General features: G+C 34.1%; 1 protein-coding gene across 1 annotated transcript; it reads right to left on the bottom strand.

Moving 5' to 3' along the window:
- Window positions 1–2386: 2386 nt before the first annotated feature.
- LOC142619313 (inorganic phosphate transporter 1-4) lies at window positions 2387–6483 on the bottom strand. Its single transcript, XM_075792373.1, has 2 exons — window positions 6333–6483; window positions 2387–4346 (listed from the first exon to the last, which is right to left on the bottom strand). The coding sequence occupies exon 2, from the start codon at window positions 4288–4290 to the stop codon at window positions 2662–2664; it is 1629 nt and encodes a 542-aa protein (XP_075648488.1). The 5' UTR covers window positions 4291–4346; window positions 6333–6483; the 3' UTR covers window positions 2387–2661.
- Between the last annotated feature and the right edge of the window lie 13105 nt (window positions 6484–19588).

Raw genomic sequence — 19588 nt, 5'->3', positions numbered from 1 at the left:
CCCACCAAGCAAACCCACTATTCTCTCTCAACCACCCATCACCACCACCTCGGCCACAAGAATCTCACCACCACCACCACCACGCACAGAAACCCATAAAAAAAATCAAAGCAAAAATCCAAACAAATGAAACCCACATCTGCCACCATGAAACCCACCTTTGCCACCACAACCAGAGACACCACCACGGTAACAACACACCCACCACAGCCATGCAAAGAAACCCACAAAAAATCAAAGAAAAATCCATTTAGAACCCCCATCAACACCCATCGAAAGCTGATCTCCACGCCTCCACGAGCGTTGTCTCCATAACCACAGTCCCACGCAAGATCAATACCCAGCCACTACCACGGCCCCACACCGCCACTGCACCACCACGACCCAAAACCCACACCCACACCATCGGACCCCATTACAAATCACCCCACAACCCAGATCAACCCAGACCAAGCAAATCCACATTAACCCACCATCACAGATCACCCCAAAACCACCGACCCAGACCCATGCTGTTGCCATTGAACACCGACCTAAATCCACACTGCCACCATCGAGATCAACCCACACCGCCGCCATCGATCACCGACCTAGAACACGCCTACCACCACACAAGGGTTTCAGGTTTGAGGAGAGGAGAGAACAGAACAAGACCCACACCGAGAACGAATGTAAAGAAAAATGAAAGAGAGAGAGAAAAGTAAATACATATGTGAGAGAATAAAATATTATTTAAAATTATACAATCTTGCTACCGTGTCATTCTACTTGCAATTCCGGATCTGTGAGGTTTTTGAGGGACACATGCTAAATAAACGTAACATATGACATTTAGAATTCCACAAATACTCTTAGAAAAAAAAATTGGATAAAATATAAAAAAAGTAAGTTATCGCAGTAAAGTAGATGTTTAATTGGGATTGTATATGTGTGAGTCCTAATTTCTTTTTATTTCTTTTTTTTTCCTCTCATCCGTGTTGTATCTTACAATGTGCTATATCTTTCCATTTTTTCTCCATGAATTATCTATTATTTAATTATCATCATCAATTCTCAAATTTTTTTTTAAATGGAATACTCAATTTATTGATTGAATATTGCAAATATCAAATAAATTACAGTCATATGACGGTGATATGGGATGTATTGATGAATAATATCTCACTACGTGTACTGCACTGAGGTATTGTTCATAAATTAATTTGGTCTACAAATTGTTGAAACTAATGCAAATCGGTTTAAGGTAAGTTTACCCATATTTGTCATAAACTTTTGGTTTATGAAGCCGGATGGGAATGCTCTCAACCATTAAAATTAAGATGCAAAATTTTAATTTCATCGAGAAAAAGAATACGGGGACAGCAAAATCTCATGATATTATCACAATCACTTTTATTTATTTATTTAGAAACACACACACACACAACACACACACACACACACACTGACACACACACACACACACACACACACACACACACACATATATATATATATATATATATAAGGGAAGGAGGATGAGATATATTATCACAATCACTTTGTTTTGAATTATAGTGAGTTCAAATATAGTCTTTTCTAAGATGTTATAAGATTATGTTGTAAATTTGTTGATCATGTCATCAACAATTAAATATAAGATTTTACTAACGTGTGCTCTAAGGGCATACAATAATATATTATTTTTTAGAAAAATTTTATCAAAAATTGAAAAAGTTATAAAATTTTTTCAATTTCCCATAAAATGTTTCCAAACATTTTGAATATAATACTTTTGCTTTAAAAAATGGAAGAAAAAGAATAAAAGGGAAACAAACTTGTCTCCTTGAGGCAAATTAGGACCAATATGAACCTATCAAATAAATCTTTTAAAACAAGGAGAAGAAAAGAACCTATTGTGTTTACATCAGCTTCTCAGAAGTCTTCAGTTTGACTGTGAGCTTGCGTAGTAAACCAACTACCAAAAAAGTTGTCTACTTTTGTCCAAGTGGAGTGGTTTTGAGCAGATGTCAAGGTTCAAAGTCAACATTGTAGAAAAGGAAATGCTTGGAAAATAATTACACACCTAATCCATATAATATGTTGATTTGTCAATTGTCAACATTGTTTTTTCTTCTTTCTTTATGGAGTGAGTTCAGACCCAAAAGGGAGAGGGAGAGTGAGAGTGAGTTTATAATAATCTCTTAATAAGGCGTGATCATATACCTATGCTTTGGATAAATTGTACTGCTTTTTTCCACCTTTTTGACCTATCAATGTTGTTTAATCACAAATGGAGCCTATTAGTTGATCCATCAACAAGCACCTGAAATGCTTTCAGACTATGCAGTACATATTATCTTTTCTCCATGTCTAAGTGAGAAAAAAAAAATGCAGGATATAACCCTTTGGTAAGAAATTATTCATTTTATTTATTTTTTTATTTTTTTTTTTATGGCAAGAGACAACAAAGAAAAGTTCTTATGCTATTCAAGATTAGGCAAAGGAACAAACTACAAGAAGTACAAGAAGATGACGCAGTTGACGCCTCTTGCCAAGATGTGAAATGGCTTATTCTAAGAAACTTCCCGGACAAGAAGACGAACATCATGTAACAATCGTCCTTCTCTCAATGAAAATGTAGGAAGGGTTTAATGGTGAGCAATTGCTCACTGAGCCAACCTAATAAGCAGGAACTGTCCTGTTATTAAAAGAAGATGTTTGTTCCAATCCTGGACCTTCTCCATTTTCATCCTCATTCTCCCTAGACATCTCCTCCAAAGATTTACCTTTCGATTCAGGCACCAAGAAAGTAAACAAAATTCCCAAGAAGTTGATTCCACCCAACACAAGGAGTGAATTCTTCACTCCAATTCCAGCAGGGTACCCTGCATCTGTTTTGGTCTTGTCCTGGCTTTGAGCCAAATACAAAAACCCAAATGCACCAACCATAGCCCCAAGTTTCCCAGATGCTGCTGATATGCCGTGGCAAGTAGACCTCAATCTAGCTGGGAAAATCTCAGCTGGCACAACAAATGTGGTGGCATTAGGCCCGAAATTCGCAAAGAAGAAAGTTAACGAATACATCATCACAAATCCAATGCGGTTATCCTTATGAGTCCAGTGGTTGTATGGAATGGCCAGGGCAAACATAAACACTGTCATGAAGAAGAAACCCATCAGTTGGATAGCAAACCTTCCCATCTTGTCAATAAAAGCCACTGTAAACCAGTACCCTGGGACAGTACTGCACAAAGCAATCAGTGTTTGTGCCCTTGCAATTCTATAAACCTCCTCGATGGCATTCATGGTCTTTGCAGGAGGAATCCATCCAATTGCACTGAAAATATCCTTCTGGAACAGATTTTGGCTGTAAAATGCAATGTCAAGCAAGAACCATGTGCTTGTTGTCCCAAGCAAGTGAAGTCCATGGCGACGAAGAAACTCCCTTGAGAACAAACCAAATGCATTGGCTGGTTTTTCAGTTATTTGTTCTACCTTTTGTTGTTCTGCTTCAAGGTCAACCTGAAGGACCTTTGACATATCAGATGCAGCCTGTTTTGCATTCTTGGCAACAAGGGCTGTGTAACGGGCTGTTTCAGGCATCTTCATCCTCCAGTAATAGGTGAGTGCAGCAGGAAGTGCTCCAACCATTAGAATAATCCTCCAAACAAAATCTGCTTGTGAAACAGTTGAGCCAAGTGGATTATCCTCATAGGCTGGAGCGTCAAACCTGGCCTTAAATGCGGATGAAATAATAATCGCAAATATACCACCAGCCATAATTCCAAAGCCCTGCATAGCAAAGACTGCAGCAATGAAGGCACCACGAGTCTTTTTATTCGCATATTCGGACATGATGGTGGCAGAAAGTGGGTAGTCACCACCAATACCAAAACCAAGCCAGAACCGGAAGAAGCAAAGTGTCGCCATGACAGATTTTGCATTGTGGCCGAAGGAAAGACCTGAAGCAACAGAGCATATAACCATGACCATGAGAGTCATACCATAGACTCGCTTCCGGCCCATCTTATCTCCAAGCCACCCGAAGAAGAGCTGACCGGCTAGAGTTCCACAGAATGCTACACCATTAACAGCAGCTGAGACATTGGGAGGCAACGTGCCGGGCTTTGCTGCTCCATCAACATGGTAGTATATGCGGCCAAGCAACTTTGTCACAAGAGAGATGCAAAATAGATCATATGCATCGGTGAAGAAGCCCATTCCAGCAATGATGATTGCAGTAAAATGATACCATTGTGTTTTAGCTACATCAAGCGCATTTAGCACCTGTAAATTGTCCTTGGTCATGGTGTTTGGTCACTCAAAATCTTTAAAACTCTTCACTCTGTTTCTCACAAGCGTCTCTGCAACAATTGAAGAAGGGTAAGTTCATGAGTGACCACCAAATTATGAGATCTTTTAACAAAACTAGAAAGAATTCAACCAAATTGATTTATTAAATTCTTATCTAGGGGAGGTTTTATTTTAGTTAATCATATCGAATTATATCATTAATAACCTTAAATTTTAATTTAGATTTAAGATTCCAAGACCCAACAATTAAGGGTCAACAAGATATATATATATATATACAACCTAGAAGAATACAAAAACATTGCACATGATTATTTAAATTATGATGACGAAGATGTTGAAAAAAAAATCTCTTATGGTTCTCAGCTTGAGAAAAGAATCGTTTTGAATCTTCAAGATCCTGTATCTGGACTATTTTGAAAAGGGAAAAAAAAATTATGTAATACTGGACTCCTCAAAGTAGAATAAATTGGTATTATTAGTCAATCAACTCAAGTAGAGTAGGTCCAACTGCTCCACTTTTTCTTCCCCTCTTTTGGAAATTTAGAGGGCCATTAAGCTCAGATAATTAGCAAGCTTCATCCAGAGAAATTAAATAAAACATAACAAAAAATGACTCATTCTGCAAATGAAAAGGCTCAAGAAGATGAAGCAACAAGAAATGTTATCTGCGGTGGAACAGTTCATACCTCCATCACTACAGGAAAAGCTTTAAAAAAAAAAAAAAAAGAAGAAGAAGAAGACGAAGAAGAAGAAGCTTATGGCCATAAAAGTCTTATGAATCAGTCTCTCTCTCTCTCTCTAGAGTGTAAAGTTAAACCTCCATTACTACAGGAAAAGCTTAAAAAAAAAGATAAAAAAAGAAGAAGAAGAAGCTTTTGGCCGTAAAAGTCTTATGAATCAGTCTCTCTCTCTCTAGAGTGTAAAGTTAAACCTCCATTACTACAGGAAAGTAAAAGAAAAAAGAAGGTAAATCCTATGAAATCACTCTCTCTCTCATGATAATCACATACATACTTACCAACCCAACATAAAAGAAGCACACGGAACCATCATGGCTTGTGGATTCAACAGAAATCTACCAAACAATATATAATTATACATTTAATATAAGAACCAAAAATTAAAAACTAGGTAGCACTAATTTTTGTGTAAAAGGTAAAAGTATGAAGGTGGTCGCAAACCAACAACATAAATAAGGATTAGGATTTAGAAGAAAAGATTATGAATTTCAAGGTAAGATTTTAAAGTATTAAAAAAAAAAATCCGTTTAGAAAGATAAGACACTCTAAAAAAAAAACTTCAAATTCTACAAATAATTAAAGCCCCGTTGATGAAATTGGAAATGAGTGTAGAATTGGCAAAGCTACAAGGAAGGTCTCAACTTTCAGGCATGTTGAAGCATATAGTGAAGATTCTTGCTGGAAAATTAATTGCTTTACATGATCCTTGGCTGTGTAAATTATAAACTAACAGAGTAAAGCTAAAAATGACTAACATTACAAAGAAAATCAGGTAGATTATGATCCGAAAAATCCGAAAGATTAACACCCAACTTTAGTTTAATAACAAAATTTCGACCCGTTAAACTTGCTAATAATTGTTATGTGCACGTCAAAACCATGAAAAGAAAATCACTTAGATGAATGAGTTAGAGAAAACATATTATCACTTACCTTTCTTTTTAATTATTTATTTTTAAAATGGGTGTCAATCATTTACCTTAAACTTTTCATTGGACACAAAAAGATATCCCCTTTCTCACCAAAAGATGAAGATGATAAAAAGCTATAGTTTGTCGATATTAATGATTAAAAAAAAAAAATTCTAGTTTTATAACTGTTACATTTTTTAAGTTTTTTTTTTTTTTTTTTTAAATTATAAAAAAAGCAATAGTAATGACATTAGGACAAGAAAAAACAAACCAACATAAAATGTTGTTACAGTAGACATTTACATATCCAGGAAAAGTTATTAGCAAAAACACATATCCAAGAAAAGAAGAATCATAGGATGTTTGGACACAGAATACTGACCTGAAGCTTTTCTATGTATCTGAGAATCCGAAGCAAAGAAAGAGTGGAAAAGTGAGAGAGAGAGAGAGAAAGAGAAAAGATGTGTTTGTTGGAAAGAAAGCAAGCAAGTGACCAGGGCGAAGGTTGCAAGGACAATATTAGAGATGGTGGTGAGTAAATGAGAAGGCGCAACCTTATATTTATACCAAAACATTAAATGCACAGTTTCCAATAACCTTCCAATCAGTAGTCACAGCATATTTCTTAGTCCACACTCCTTTTTTTTTCTTCCTCTTTTTAGTCAAATTAATACAGACGCCGCATTTCCCCTCTCTTCGTTGCATACTTGCTTTTTTATTTTAATTTTAGTATTTTATTTGAGAGAACATGTTTACATAACTTTTATGCCTGTATCGTGTTTATTGGACACAAACTATTAAGAGTTTGATTCATAGTTGAATCAATTTCAATTTTTAAAATCATATCACAATTTAAATTCAACATATTGAACATGAAAATTATAATTTCAAGTCATGATTTCAATTAAAAAATAGTTGTGTAAAACCGTATATAACAACTTAAGTGTAATAAGTATTACCTTTTGGGTTGTCACAATTTTTAATTATCTGATTGTGCATGATAGATAAAAAGTAGTAAATTCGTATAAAATTAGTTGTTTATCGCTCACAGTAAACCACTTCACAAATTATAATAAAAGTTATGATATTAGTGTCTTTGGTTAGTTTTACACCATTAATTTTGGGTTATGCTAATGAATGCCCTTAGACCATTGGTTAATACTACTTTAGGAAAGTTTTAATACTATTTTTATGGGCAATGAAAAAAGCTGTCAAAATATTAATTGTTTTATTTCATTTTTCTATAAAAACTTTCTTTAAATGGATTATTAACTAATACCCTTAGGGCATTCGTTAGCATTTCCCTTATTTTATTAGTATTTGGTTTTGGTTTTGGTTTTTCATTGATTAATTGCTAATAATAATTTATTAGTGAAATCATAATTAGGGGGTTGATTTTTTTACTTAAAAGCTGGTCCCATAGGAGTTCTAGTGCCCTCCACTAACATTTGCCTTTTTCATTTTTTCTAATTGTATGTACTATGTGGTAAAACTCAAAACGATGTCAAACTTGGAGTCCAGAGCGTGTGTTACATGAATTGGCTGCGCAACGCATAGACATACAGTGGAATGTAATTTCGGGGAAAGCCTTCTTTTTTTTCCCATGTGCTAGTTAGGAAAGTAAAGCAACACAATGCCCCCCAATGGGTTAGTAAGAGCATTGCCATCAAAGTTTTTAAAAATTTTAGTATTTAGCATTTTAAAAAGTTATTTTATCAATTTTAACAACTCATTTTACAATATATCTAATATCAAATGTTCTATTTTTTATCATTTTGTTTAAAATAATATAAACTACACAAAGCTCATTGTAGCTCAGATTGTATTTTTTTTAAGTTTAGTATGTTTGTTGTAACTTACTTTTTGGTGCTTTTTACAAACTTGATGTTAAAATTTAGCATTTATAGCATTTAGTATTCTTAATGAAAATGCTTAAATAGCATTCCAGCTTAAGTTAGGATGTTTTAGTATATTCTTTGCTTAACAAAAAAGAAAAACAAAGAATATTCCCAAAAAATAACTAGATCTTGAGATATTCTCATAAACAAATTAGGATATTCTTATAATTACCTATTAATGCTGTTTAGACTATAAATTACTCAAAAGTCTGTACAATACACTGGAAAATTTAACAAAATATTTATATTATTTTTTTGTCTAACAATAAAATTTAATAATTTTAGTTGTCATTTATAATTATAATCTTTTAAATTTCGTGTCTACATATGAAACTTACAATTATGGTATTTATTAATAGGCCATTATGATAGTTTTTAATTTTTTTAATTTAAAATCTTGCCAAAATTCTAATGGATGGTTTAAAAATAGAATGAATTTAAACTCAATTAAAAATTGTAAATTAGACAAAGCTCTTGTAGGTTAATTGGTATTTCCCCCATGCACAAAGTACTTGAAGGTTTAGGGGAAAGAGATTTTGAACTGTAAATTGGGTTAGCCACTAAGACAAGCTATGGTTAGCATAGAAGAAATTTTTATGGTTAGAAACATCGAATTTTCTTTGGGGCTAAGTAATTAAGCATAACAATTTAGTACTTTCAGATTTGAAAACAAAAGGGGTTCCTTCAATCTATGTTCTTAAAATCGTTAGAATGCTTTCACAGGGCAATACCAGACTTCTAAGCAATACCATATTAGATATTGCGTCAATACCATATACGGCATTATTGCATCAATGTAAGCAAGTCAATGGCATATTGGTACATGGTATGAACGCTATAATGTCCGTCCATTATTGAAGCCCTATGAATTGGCTACATGAAAACGATTGTTTAGCCACCATATTCTTCCTTCTTTTCTTTTCTCTTTTTTTTTTTGTGTGTGTGTGTGTGTGTGAAAGCTTATACTAATTATCAAAGGGATCAACAATAAATTTGGAAGTCTTTTGGATTTTAAAAAAAGAACAATTTTAATTGAAACAATTCCATACAGCCGAATTTCAAGACAATAAACTCCTAAATTCTCAAGCGATTTAGTTCAACTCATAAAGTCTTTTGTCGTGGGATAAAAGAATTGTGGTTTAAATTTTTTTTTTTTATAAAAAGAGTTTCAATCTATGGCGTTTGATTTTGATGATAACTCTTTATCATCACAAGAGACGCTAATTGGTTTTTGGTATATGTAGATATTGAACTCTAGATTTCTTATTCAACTATTAGAGACTCTACTAGTTAAGCTAACTGGATCCCATTGATTTAAATCCCGTTTACACAAACAATTGATTAGAATCTTAAGTCTTGACCTTTTTTTTTTTGGAGAGAGAGTTTCAACTTATAGCAACCGCTCCTAATAATAGCTCTTTATCATTAGACCAAGACACCAATCAGTTTTTGGTGTAGGACAGGAATTGAACCCTAGGTCTCTTATTCAACTCTTAAGTCTCTTAAGTCTTGACCCGATAATAAAAAACAATTATCATGAAACAGATATTATAGATTAAAATTCTATTATATTCATAATTTTTTTCAACCTGGCCAAGAGGAGAGAGAGAGAGAGAGAGAGAGAGAGAGTTTATTTGAGACGTGTGTGTAGCACCTTTAGAGGTTCATCCTAGGATGCTTAATATTAATATAAAGGAAAATATATGGGTTTTTATTTTGTAAAGGGTACAAGCTGATTAATTGGTGAGGTTTTTGTGTCATCGTTGTAAAAACTTAGAATCAAATTCCACTCATATCATGGGTGAGATATAAGGGAAAGGTTTTACCCAAAAAAAAAAATACAAGGGAAAGGACGGATTATCTATTGTATAGTCTAACCAGTAGGGGGAAAAAGTTATTAAAAATAGTTATACCAAACCTTAGTCGGACTTAAGGGACTACCAAAATCTATCAAGATAACAACTTGGATTTTTTTTTTTTTTTTTTTGAATGATGCTCTCTTATTGTTCTTTAAACAGTTTAAAATGATCACCAAATTAGCTTAATTGTCAAATTAAAATGATTTTTTACATGTAAGTTCAGCACGCCAGCTATTAAATTATTGGCCATTAACCGTGTGTTTTTCTGTCATGATTTTTTTCCCCAATAAAGATAAGATAGTGGTTCTCAATTCTAAGAGTAGTGAATAATTACGCATTGGTAAAGTCTTTTGTTCTCAAGTAAAAGAATGTGATTTTAGATTCCATCTATACAAAACAAGAAAGATGTTTTGAGTCTTTTGACCTCATGATAAAGAAAATTATCTAGAGTGAACGTTATAAATTTTATTTTACTTATTTTAAAATAAATTAATAGAGAATGATTGCACCCATAAGCATACAGATAAAATTTGGCTACAAACTTGGTTCTAGCTAGTGACTACAACTTCCACTAAAAACATTAACATTGTTACATATTTTGAAAATTTAACTATTAGGTTACATGTTCTTTATATTTTTAACACGTATGTCAAATTTTGTGACAATTAGATGTTATTTACTGTTCGATATATAAACTTGATTTTTATGTATAATTTTATACTAAAATAGCTTAAAATTTAAATATTTGATTGATGACATAGTCACATAGCTATTAATCTATGATTTTATTGAAATTTTGCAAATATGAAAGATATATAGAGGAATAAATTTAATCTAATAGTGGATTTCAAATCCCAAAAAAAGATATTGAGTGGAGTTGTAGCCAAATTTTATCCTAAACAAACCTCACATAAGAATAGAAATCATCTTCCTTTCAAAAAGAAATCACTTGTTTCACTTTTTATGTTTCACTTTATACTTTAGTACCAATCATAACTTAAATGTGTTTAACATTTTTTTTCATTTTAAAATTTGATTATTTTATAAGGAAAAAAAAGATTATGTGACAACTTTTAATTGATGGAACATAAAATGAAACACAAAAAATACTATGCATAGAAGATGTTTATTAAAGAATAGTTAAATGTCATCAAGTGAATAGAAATCATCTACCCCACTATTTGTGTTTCACTTTATGCTTTACTAATTATAATACAACATGAAATTTTTTTAAAAAAAATTTTATCTTTGGTTATTTAATAAGGAAAGTAAAAAACAAAAAACAAAAAACAAAAAAAGGCAAGTTGTGATTGTTGGAATGTAAAATAAAACACTAAAAGTGAAATAAAAAATTTGTTTTCATCATCAACACGGCATCGTACACACACACACACACACATGTAGATGGGTTCAAGTTACACCTAGTGTAACTCTTTAGAGTTACACATTTTCTAAACCATTGGATTTAAGTAAATCCAATGGTAAAAAAAATGCACTCATTAATGCTCATATTCTAATAAAGATCTTATTTATTATCTTTATTTATAACATTCCATACCTATTTCTAATCTCAAAAATAAGTATATTTTTCTCTCTGCTCTCTCTTTCTCATCTACTACACGTTTCTCTCTCCTCCATTGCTCTTTCACCTCCATTTTCATAAGGTTCCACCTCCACAACCACATAGAATATGATGAATTTTCATAAATTTGAAACTGGCAATTTCACAACCCGACAAGTAAGAGCTTCAAAGAGCCATCCATATATAAAGTCCATTCTTTGCTTGTCTAAAATAAGCAGCCCTTGGATCCCTATCACCATCCACAGTAATGTAAATATTCATGAGAACAAACAAATAAACCAGTAAATACATAAGAAGTACTTAAAAATTTTCACGCTCATAAAGAATAGGTAAATTGTCATGGCATTCCTATTATTAATGTTGGGGATGGTCCTAGGCAGCATCCTACACAGGTATGCAAGAACACTGTTCTTAATTACAATATTGATCTTTTTGTTTGAGAGCCTATAAGTGATCATGTTTGGAGAAAAGAAAGGCGTGTGTAAAAATAAACAAAACATTTAAGTGATTTTAAGAGAAATAAATACTATAACGATAAATGAAGTGCACAAGAAGGATGGAGCAAATTGTGGCCTTCACTGAGAGTTTCCATGTGTCCCATGATCATTGTCTAGTATGCTACTTAGTATCTTCTGTAATGGAGAGGAGTCTTAATTTGTTTTGGTCTAGATACTATCTAGTTAACAAAGGATATTACTAATGAAGCTTTGTCATAATTTAGAAAGGGATTAATTATAAAAAGTAATTTTTTTCAGTATTAATTAGTCATATATTAGAAGCCATTCCCATGGTAGATAAACACATGAAAGAAACACAAAAATGGTTGACCTTTTAACCCAGTTGTTCAATATTCATACTATATGGACTAATGGACAGTTTAAAACTCTAATTCTTCGCTGTAGGATGAAAAGATTGGTTTGAGATTAAAAAATAAAAACACTAAATAAGGAGAGAGAGAAAATGTTGGCATTAATTATGAATGAGGTGGAAACCAATAGCATTTAATGATATTTTTTTAGCCGTTAGATCTCTTATGAATCAACGTAAAAAATGTATAACTTTACAAAAGTTATACCAGGTATAACTTGAACTCATCTCATATATATATATATTCCATGAACTTAATCATGACAGAGGTTTTCTTCTATAACTTTAGTTCTTTGTCAAAATATGTTAGCTTCGTTGTGGCAGTTTAGTCATGTAAATTATTTAGGTTTGATTTTTTTTGGGGGCCAAATTAAAGTTGTAAAAGCAATTTTCATGCTTTTCTATGGCCATTGTCATGCTTTTCTATAGCCATTGACTAACCTATCAATTTTTTTTTTCCCCTTACAGCGACTAAACCTAACCTATCTCAAAATCTCAATGGTTTGTTCAACTTTGATCAGTACCCCACAACTGGTTAAAATCCATAGCCTTGTCGGCAAGATTTCCATGATATTGCCCGTTGACCATTGTACTCCATGAGAGACCGCGCTCATCTCGACTTTGCTGGTTGACTTCCATTTATTAAACACTCCAGCAAATTGCCATGTGTGTGTACCTTTCCGTCCACAAGTCCTAGACCCAAGAAAGTAAAATATGCTTAGACGACTAGTAATTATTAAAATCTAGGTCTTCTACTTTTTTTTTTTTTTTTTGGTAAAATGAAATACAATAAGAGAAAAGAAAAGAAGCTAGTCGTCTACTGTTATCTGTTGAGAGTAATGGCACAAATCAAGACCAACAGAGTCAAGTTCTTGTTCAAACTTCAACGGCTAGTTTTTCCAATGAATAGCTTAGTCTTTATTACTAAACGAAGTTGTTTTATTTAAAGCTGCATTACTCTTATATTTAGTAAAACGCAGTCGTCTTAGTTAAAGCCCAGATCATTGGGTGGTTATGGTTGGGTAGTTATGGTAGTTAGTCTCTCCATGTTTCCCTCCAATCTTTATGGATCCATCCCGTGATTTACAGGATATTAGTGGAGTAGTTAGTGATCTCCTTAGGCTATATATATTGTACATCAAATGTAATAGTAGATACAGAAAATACTCTTCCAGAAATTTCTTTTCTCTCTTCGTCTCTCTCTCTCAACTCTCTCTATAATTCTTCTTGTCTTTCACTAAGTAATATCTGTGTGAACACCATTGTTGCTAATTCTTCAAGCTTAGCTTGATTCTTTTCATGGTATCAGAGTAGCAATCAATCCCTGTATTAATGCCAGAAACCACTTCAACTTCAACCTCTACAACTATGCCTTCAACCTCCATTGGTATGCCTTCATCTTCCACATCTACTTCAATCAATCTTACTAATCAGCCTCAGCTATTACTGTCAAACATGTCAAATATGATGACAGTTAAACTGGACTCTTCCAACTACATTATTTGGAAGCATCAAATTTCTATGGTGTTAGAAACATACTCTATGTTTAAGCTTCTTGATGAAGTCCCACTTGTTCCTGAGAAATTTCTCAAGGATTTGTCTAATACAGTCACATCAGTGCTTAATCCATATTATCTCGTTTGGAAATCAAAGGAAAAGGCTCTTCTCACTTTCATCAGTTCAACTCTCACTCCTTCAGTTTTAGCCATAACTGTTGGATGTTCATAAGCTCAAGAAGTCTGGAAGGTTCTTGAAAACAGATTCTCTTCAATTTCAAGGTCACATGTGATGAACCTCAAGGGGGAGTTACACAATGTCAAAAAAGTTTCTGATTCTGTGGATACCTATCTGCAGAAGATTAAAGTGATAAGAGATAAGCTTATGGCAGTTGGTGTACTCTTAGATGATGAAGAATCACTACATGTAGCAATCAAAGGCCTCCCAAAGGAATTCAGTGCTTTCAGGTCTGGAATTAGAACCAGAAGCACAAAGTTGAGTTTTGATGAACTTGCTATTCTGTTGAATGCAGAGGAAGAATCATTGAATAAGGGAATAGAGATCAAAGACTCCACCTCTGCAATGGCAGTTAACATTGCACAGAGGTTTAATAACAGTGGTGGTTATAATAATCATACTCAGTCTAATAATATAGGAAGAGGAAGGAACAATAATGCAAGAGGCAGAGGCAGAGGCAGAGGTCATTCACCTAATCAGTTCAACCAGTTTTCACAGCTTCAGTTCTCACAGTCTCAAGACACTTCTTCAAGATCAGAAAGACCAATTTGTCAAATTTGTGGTAAAGTAGGTCATCTTGCCTTAGACTGCTACCACAAGATGGATTATGCCTATCAAGGCAAACATCCACCTACAAAGTTGGCTGCTATGGTCTGTTCCTTCAATTCCATGATAGCTCAGGAGCAACCTTGGTTGGCAGACAGTGCAGCCACAGATCATGTTACTTCAAGCCTCAACCCCTTAAACTTTCCTAAGCCATACAATGGCCAAGAACATCTTACAGTAGGCAATGGCCAGAATTTGCCTATTACTCACATAGGTAACACTCAAATCCCTTCTCCTAATTCTACCATTCAGCTTAGAAATGTGCTTAGGGTTCCTAATATTGCTTCCAATCTTGCCTCAATACACAAATTTTGCTATGATAATGACTGTTGTTGTTATTTTGATGAGAATACCTTGCTTATTTAGGCCTTGGCCACGGGGAAAATCCTGTACAAGGGCAAGAGTGAAGATGGGGTGTATCCCATCTATCCTCACAAGGCACCTTCACTTGTTCTTCCCAATAAACTATGCAGTTCTGTCCAACTTTCTTCTTCTGGTTGGAATTTGTGGCATAGTAGACTGGGTCATCCCAATTCACAAGTTCTTAGACTTCTATTACAAAATAATGTTTTTTCCTTTAATAACAGTGCCAATTGTATCACTTCTTGTATTCACTGCCTTCATGGCAAGATGCACAAACTTCCTTTTCCTAGTTCAAGATTTGTAGCTAATTCCCCTTTTGAACTTGTACATACAAATTTGTGGGGTCTTGCTCCTCACACTTCAATAAATGACTACAAATATTATGTCATCTTTGTTGATCATTTTACTTGATTTACATGGTTATACTTGCTTACTTATAAGTCTGAAGTTTATTCCAAATTTGTTTTGTTTCATGGTAAGGTTAAAACACAATTCTCCACAACCATTAAGACTCTTAGATCAGATGGTGGAGGTGAGTATACCTCTAAATCCTTTAAGACCTTTTTGTCTTCCAATGGGATTATTCACCAGATTTCTTGTCCTTATACCCCTCAACAAAATGGTCTAGTAGAGAGGAAGCATAGACACTTAGTTGAAACTACCATCAGTCTTCTGTCTCAGGCCTCCTTACCTTCTTCATACTGGTCCTTTGCTGTTCAATCAGCTGTGACACTTTTTAATTTGCTTCCCACATCTACTTTAGGCTTCCTCTCTCCTTGGGTTAAGCTGTATAATCATAGTCCTGATATCTCCTCTCTTAAAATCTTTGGTTGTGCTTGTTATCCATTGCTTAGACCATACACACCACATAAGCTTCATCCTAGGACCACATAGTGTGCTTTCTTAGGCTATTCCTCAGTGTCAAAGGGCTACTTATGTCTTGATTTGATCACTAACAAAATCTATACTTGCAGGCATGTTTTGTTTAATGAGTCAAAGTTTCCCTTTTCTTCTGCTCATTCTTCAGTTTCTACTTCTGTTCCACCTAAGCTAGATACTTGGCTAGCCAATCTTTTATATTTACACTCTTCAAACCAGCCCTCTATCTTGGGTTCTTATCCTGGTCATACCTCTTCATCACTCACTCATACTAACCCTTCTCTCATACCAACTTCATATGTCCTAGTACCCAGTCCTCACATCCCTGCATCTGTTTCACAGCCTATTTCTCACACTACACCTCCAACTCCTCTACCATCACCCTTACCTGCTCCTACACCTCCTGCTCCATCTCCCCCTCTTCCAGTTGCCACTTCCCAACATGATCCCTCTTCTGTCACTACTACTGATCTTGCTCCAGTCAATACTCATCATATGACTACCAGATCAAAGAATGGCATTTCCAAACCTAAACTTTGTTACAAGGCTGTGGTTGATTATAAGTATACAGAACCCCCATCTTACAGGATTGCATCTAAGTTTCCTCAATGGATTAAGGCCATGGATGAGGAATTTTATGCTTTGCAAAGGCAAAAGACTTGGTCATTAGTACCTGCTGTTCCTGGCATCAATTTGGTGGGTTGTAAATGGGTTTATAAATTGAAATTGCACAATGATGGTACTATTGCTCGCTACAAAGCCAGGCTGGTGGCTAAGGGCTTTCATCAACAGGCAGGTGTGGATTATACTGAGACCTTTAGCCCAGTTGTCAAACCAGCTATTGTGAGACTGGTTCTGTCTATTGCAGTGAGTTTTCATTGGCCTCTCAGGCAATTGGATGTCTCCAATGCCTTCCTCCATGGTTTTCTTAAAGAGGAGGTTTATATAGAGCAACCACCAGGCTATGTGGATCCTAAATTCCCTCATCATGTCTGCAGGTTGCACAAATCTTTGAATGGCTTGAAACAAGCTCCAAGAGCTTGGTTTGATAGATTCACTTCTCAACTCTTACATCTTGGTTTTGAAGCTTCAATGGCAGACTCCTCTTTATTTGTATTTCACTCTCATCAGGCCATCATTTATTTGTTGGTGTATGTTGATGATATTATCATTACAGGGAATTCCACTTCTCAGGTCTCTCATCTTGTGACTACTCTTAGTAAGGCTTTTGAACTCAAGGATTTGGGTTCTCTTTCTTACTTCTTGGGCATTCAAATTGTCCCTTCTAAATCTGGTCTCACCTTGTGCCAGTCCAAATATGCCTCTGATGTTCTTCATCACTTCAAAATGGAGAATCCAAAGCCTACTAAGACTCCCTGTTGTCCAAACACTCGTCTCACTCCTTTTGTTGGTTCTGTTTTACCTGATCCTTTTGAGTATCGAAGTATGGTGGGTGCTCTCTAATATTTGACCTTCACATAACCAAATTTGGCCTTTAGTGTGCATCAACTTTGTCAATTTATGCATCATCCCACTACTTCTCACTTGGAGGCAGCCAAACGTGTTCTTCGCTATGTGAAGGGAACTTTACATTTTGGCATACATCTTGCTCCTAGTCCTTTTAAGTTCTTTGCCTTCTCTGACGTGGATTGGGCAGGTGACCCTACAAACAGGAAATCTACTACCGGTATTTTGGTTTTCCTTGGTTCAAGCCCAATTTCGTGGTCCTTCAAGAAGCAATCCACTGTCTTGCGTTCTTCCATTGAGGTAGAGTATCGAGCTTTGGCCTCTACAGCCGCAGAATTGGCTTGGCTTCGTACTTTCTTTAAGGAACTCAAATTGTTTCTCCCTCACATCCCAATCCTTTGGTGTGATAACAATTCTGCTATTGCTCTGGCCTCCAATCTTGTGTTTCATTCCAGAACCAAGCACATTGAAGTGGACTACCATTATGTGCGAGGTTGTGTTCTTCGTAATACTTTGGGCATTAAATTCATCTCTGGTCGTGATAATTTTGCTGACATCTTCACTAAGCAATTGCTTGGTCTTGCTTTACTCTTATATTTAGTAAAACGCAGTCATCTTAATTAAAGCCTAGATCATTGGGTAGTTATGGTTGGGTAGTTATGGTAGTTAGTCTCTCCATGTTTCCCTCCAATCTTTACGGATCCATCCCGTGATTTACGGGATAATAGTTGAGTAGTTAGTGATCTCCTTAGGCTATATATATTGTACATCAAATGTAATAGTAGATACAGAAAATATTCTTCCAGAAATTTCTTTTCTCTCTCTCTCTCTCTCTCTCTCTCTCTCTCTCTCTCTCTCTCTCTCTCTCTTCTTGTCTTTCACTGAGTAATATCTGTGTGAACACCATTGTTGCTAATTCTTCAAGCTTAGCTTGATTCTTTTCACTAGGTCTTCTATAGTCATTTACTTTCTCATAATAATTTAATAACACAAGTAAATGTGATTTATTAAATCCTTCAAAAAATTTAAATTTGTCATCCTCATCGTGTAGGTGTACATGTACCTATCGGTCCACAAGTCCTAGAAAACAAAGTAAAATATGTTTGGACAATTTGTAAATGTTGTTATCTTATTCTTCTCGTGTCATACATTTTGTCACAACTTGATAATATAAATAATTGGAATTAATAAACAGGGGCTGCTCTACAGCCAGCCCAGGGGTTCAAACCCCTACCTTGGCTCAAAAAAAAAAAAAAAAAACTTATATATAAAATTTATAATTTTTTTTTGTGTTGACCCCTAAAATAAAATTTTGAACACCCTAATCCTAATTTTTTTTTTTAAATCCAATTGAAATAAACTTGAAATATGATTATTTTAGTGCTATTTTCACAATATTTTTACAATAAAGGTTAAGTGACAAGTTGTAATTGGCTTTTTATCTAAACCCATAATTGACATCACTTTTTTATATATCTTTAACAACTTGCCAGCTAGATTTTATAGTGTAAATGTTGTGTCAGTAGCACTACTCTTAAAATTGCTGCTTTGTTAAAAAATATATTAATTAATTAACATTCTCTCTGGACTCTGGCTTACTTTACCGTTGATGGTAAAATATAACTGTTTTTTCTTGCATTTTTTTTCTTCATCAGCAAAAAATTACACTTATACAACCAACTGATCTATATTTACATCTATGACTCTTTTCTCATTCTCTCTTTCTCCCTTCTATGTTTTCTTTTTCTCAAATCATGTAATTTGATAAGTGTTCTATAGTTTTTCGAGTCCAAAAATTTTTTAGTGTTTGCTCAAATTCCAAGAGAATGATCATGTGTGTGGTTAAAAATCTATACACTTCAAAAGCAAAATCTTATATAAGTTACTATTTTTTTTCCTTAGTTTCACATTTATTCCTTGACCTACTCTTAGGTGTGTTACTATTCTTCTTTATCATATATGTTTATTTAATTGATATTACATATGATTATAATAAATTATTATTAATTTGACAAATATTATGATTAGTTATTTATTTATGCATTCAATTTTTGTTTTCTTATCAATCTTTAAACTATTGATAATTTTTTTAGACTATTGTATAGTATAGTTGTATCATATACTATTTAGAATACTATGTTAGATTATTGTATATTATATAACAATTATATATATATATATTAATCATTTTATTTTTTACTCCTCTACAACAAAATCCTAGCTCAAGACACTAGTAATCTCCTTAGAAAAAAAATCCTGGAGCCGTCATGGTTAATAAATCATCATTTTCATATAAACTCACAATTTTTTTTTCTATCATTTACAGTCGTGAGTTTTGTCGCAAAAGTTGTTTTCATATATTATTATTATTTGTTTTGGATAT

This window comes from Castanea sativa, chromosome 12 (genome assembly GCF_040712315.1).
Source record: "Castanea sativa cultivar Marrone di Chiusa Pesio chromosome 12, ASM4071231v1".
NCBI lineage: Eukaryota > Viridiplantae > Streptophyta > Magnoliopsida > Fagales > Fagaceae > Castanea > Castanea sativa.
Note: the sequence above shows the minus strand (reverse complement) of the source record. Positions and strands in the feature narration are given on the sequence as shown.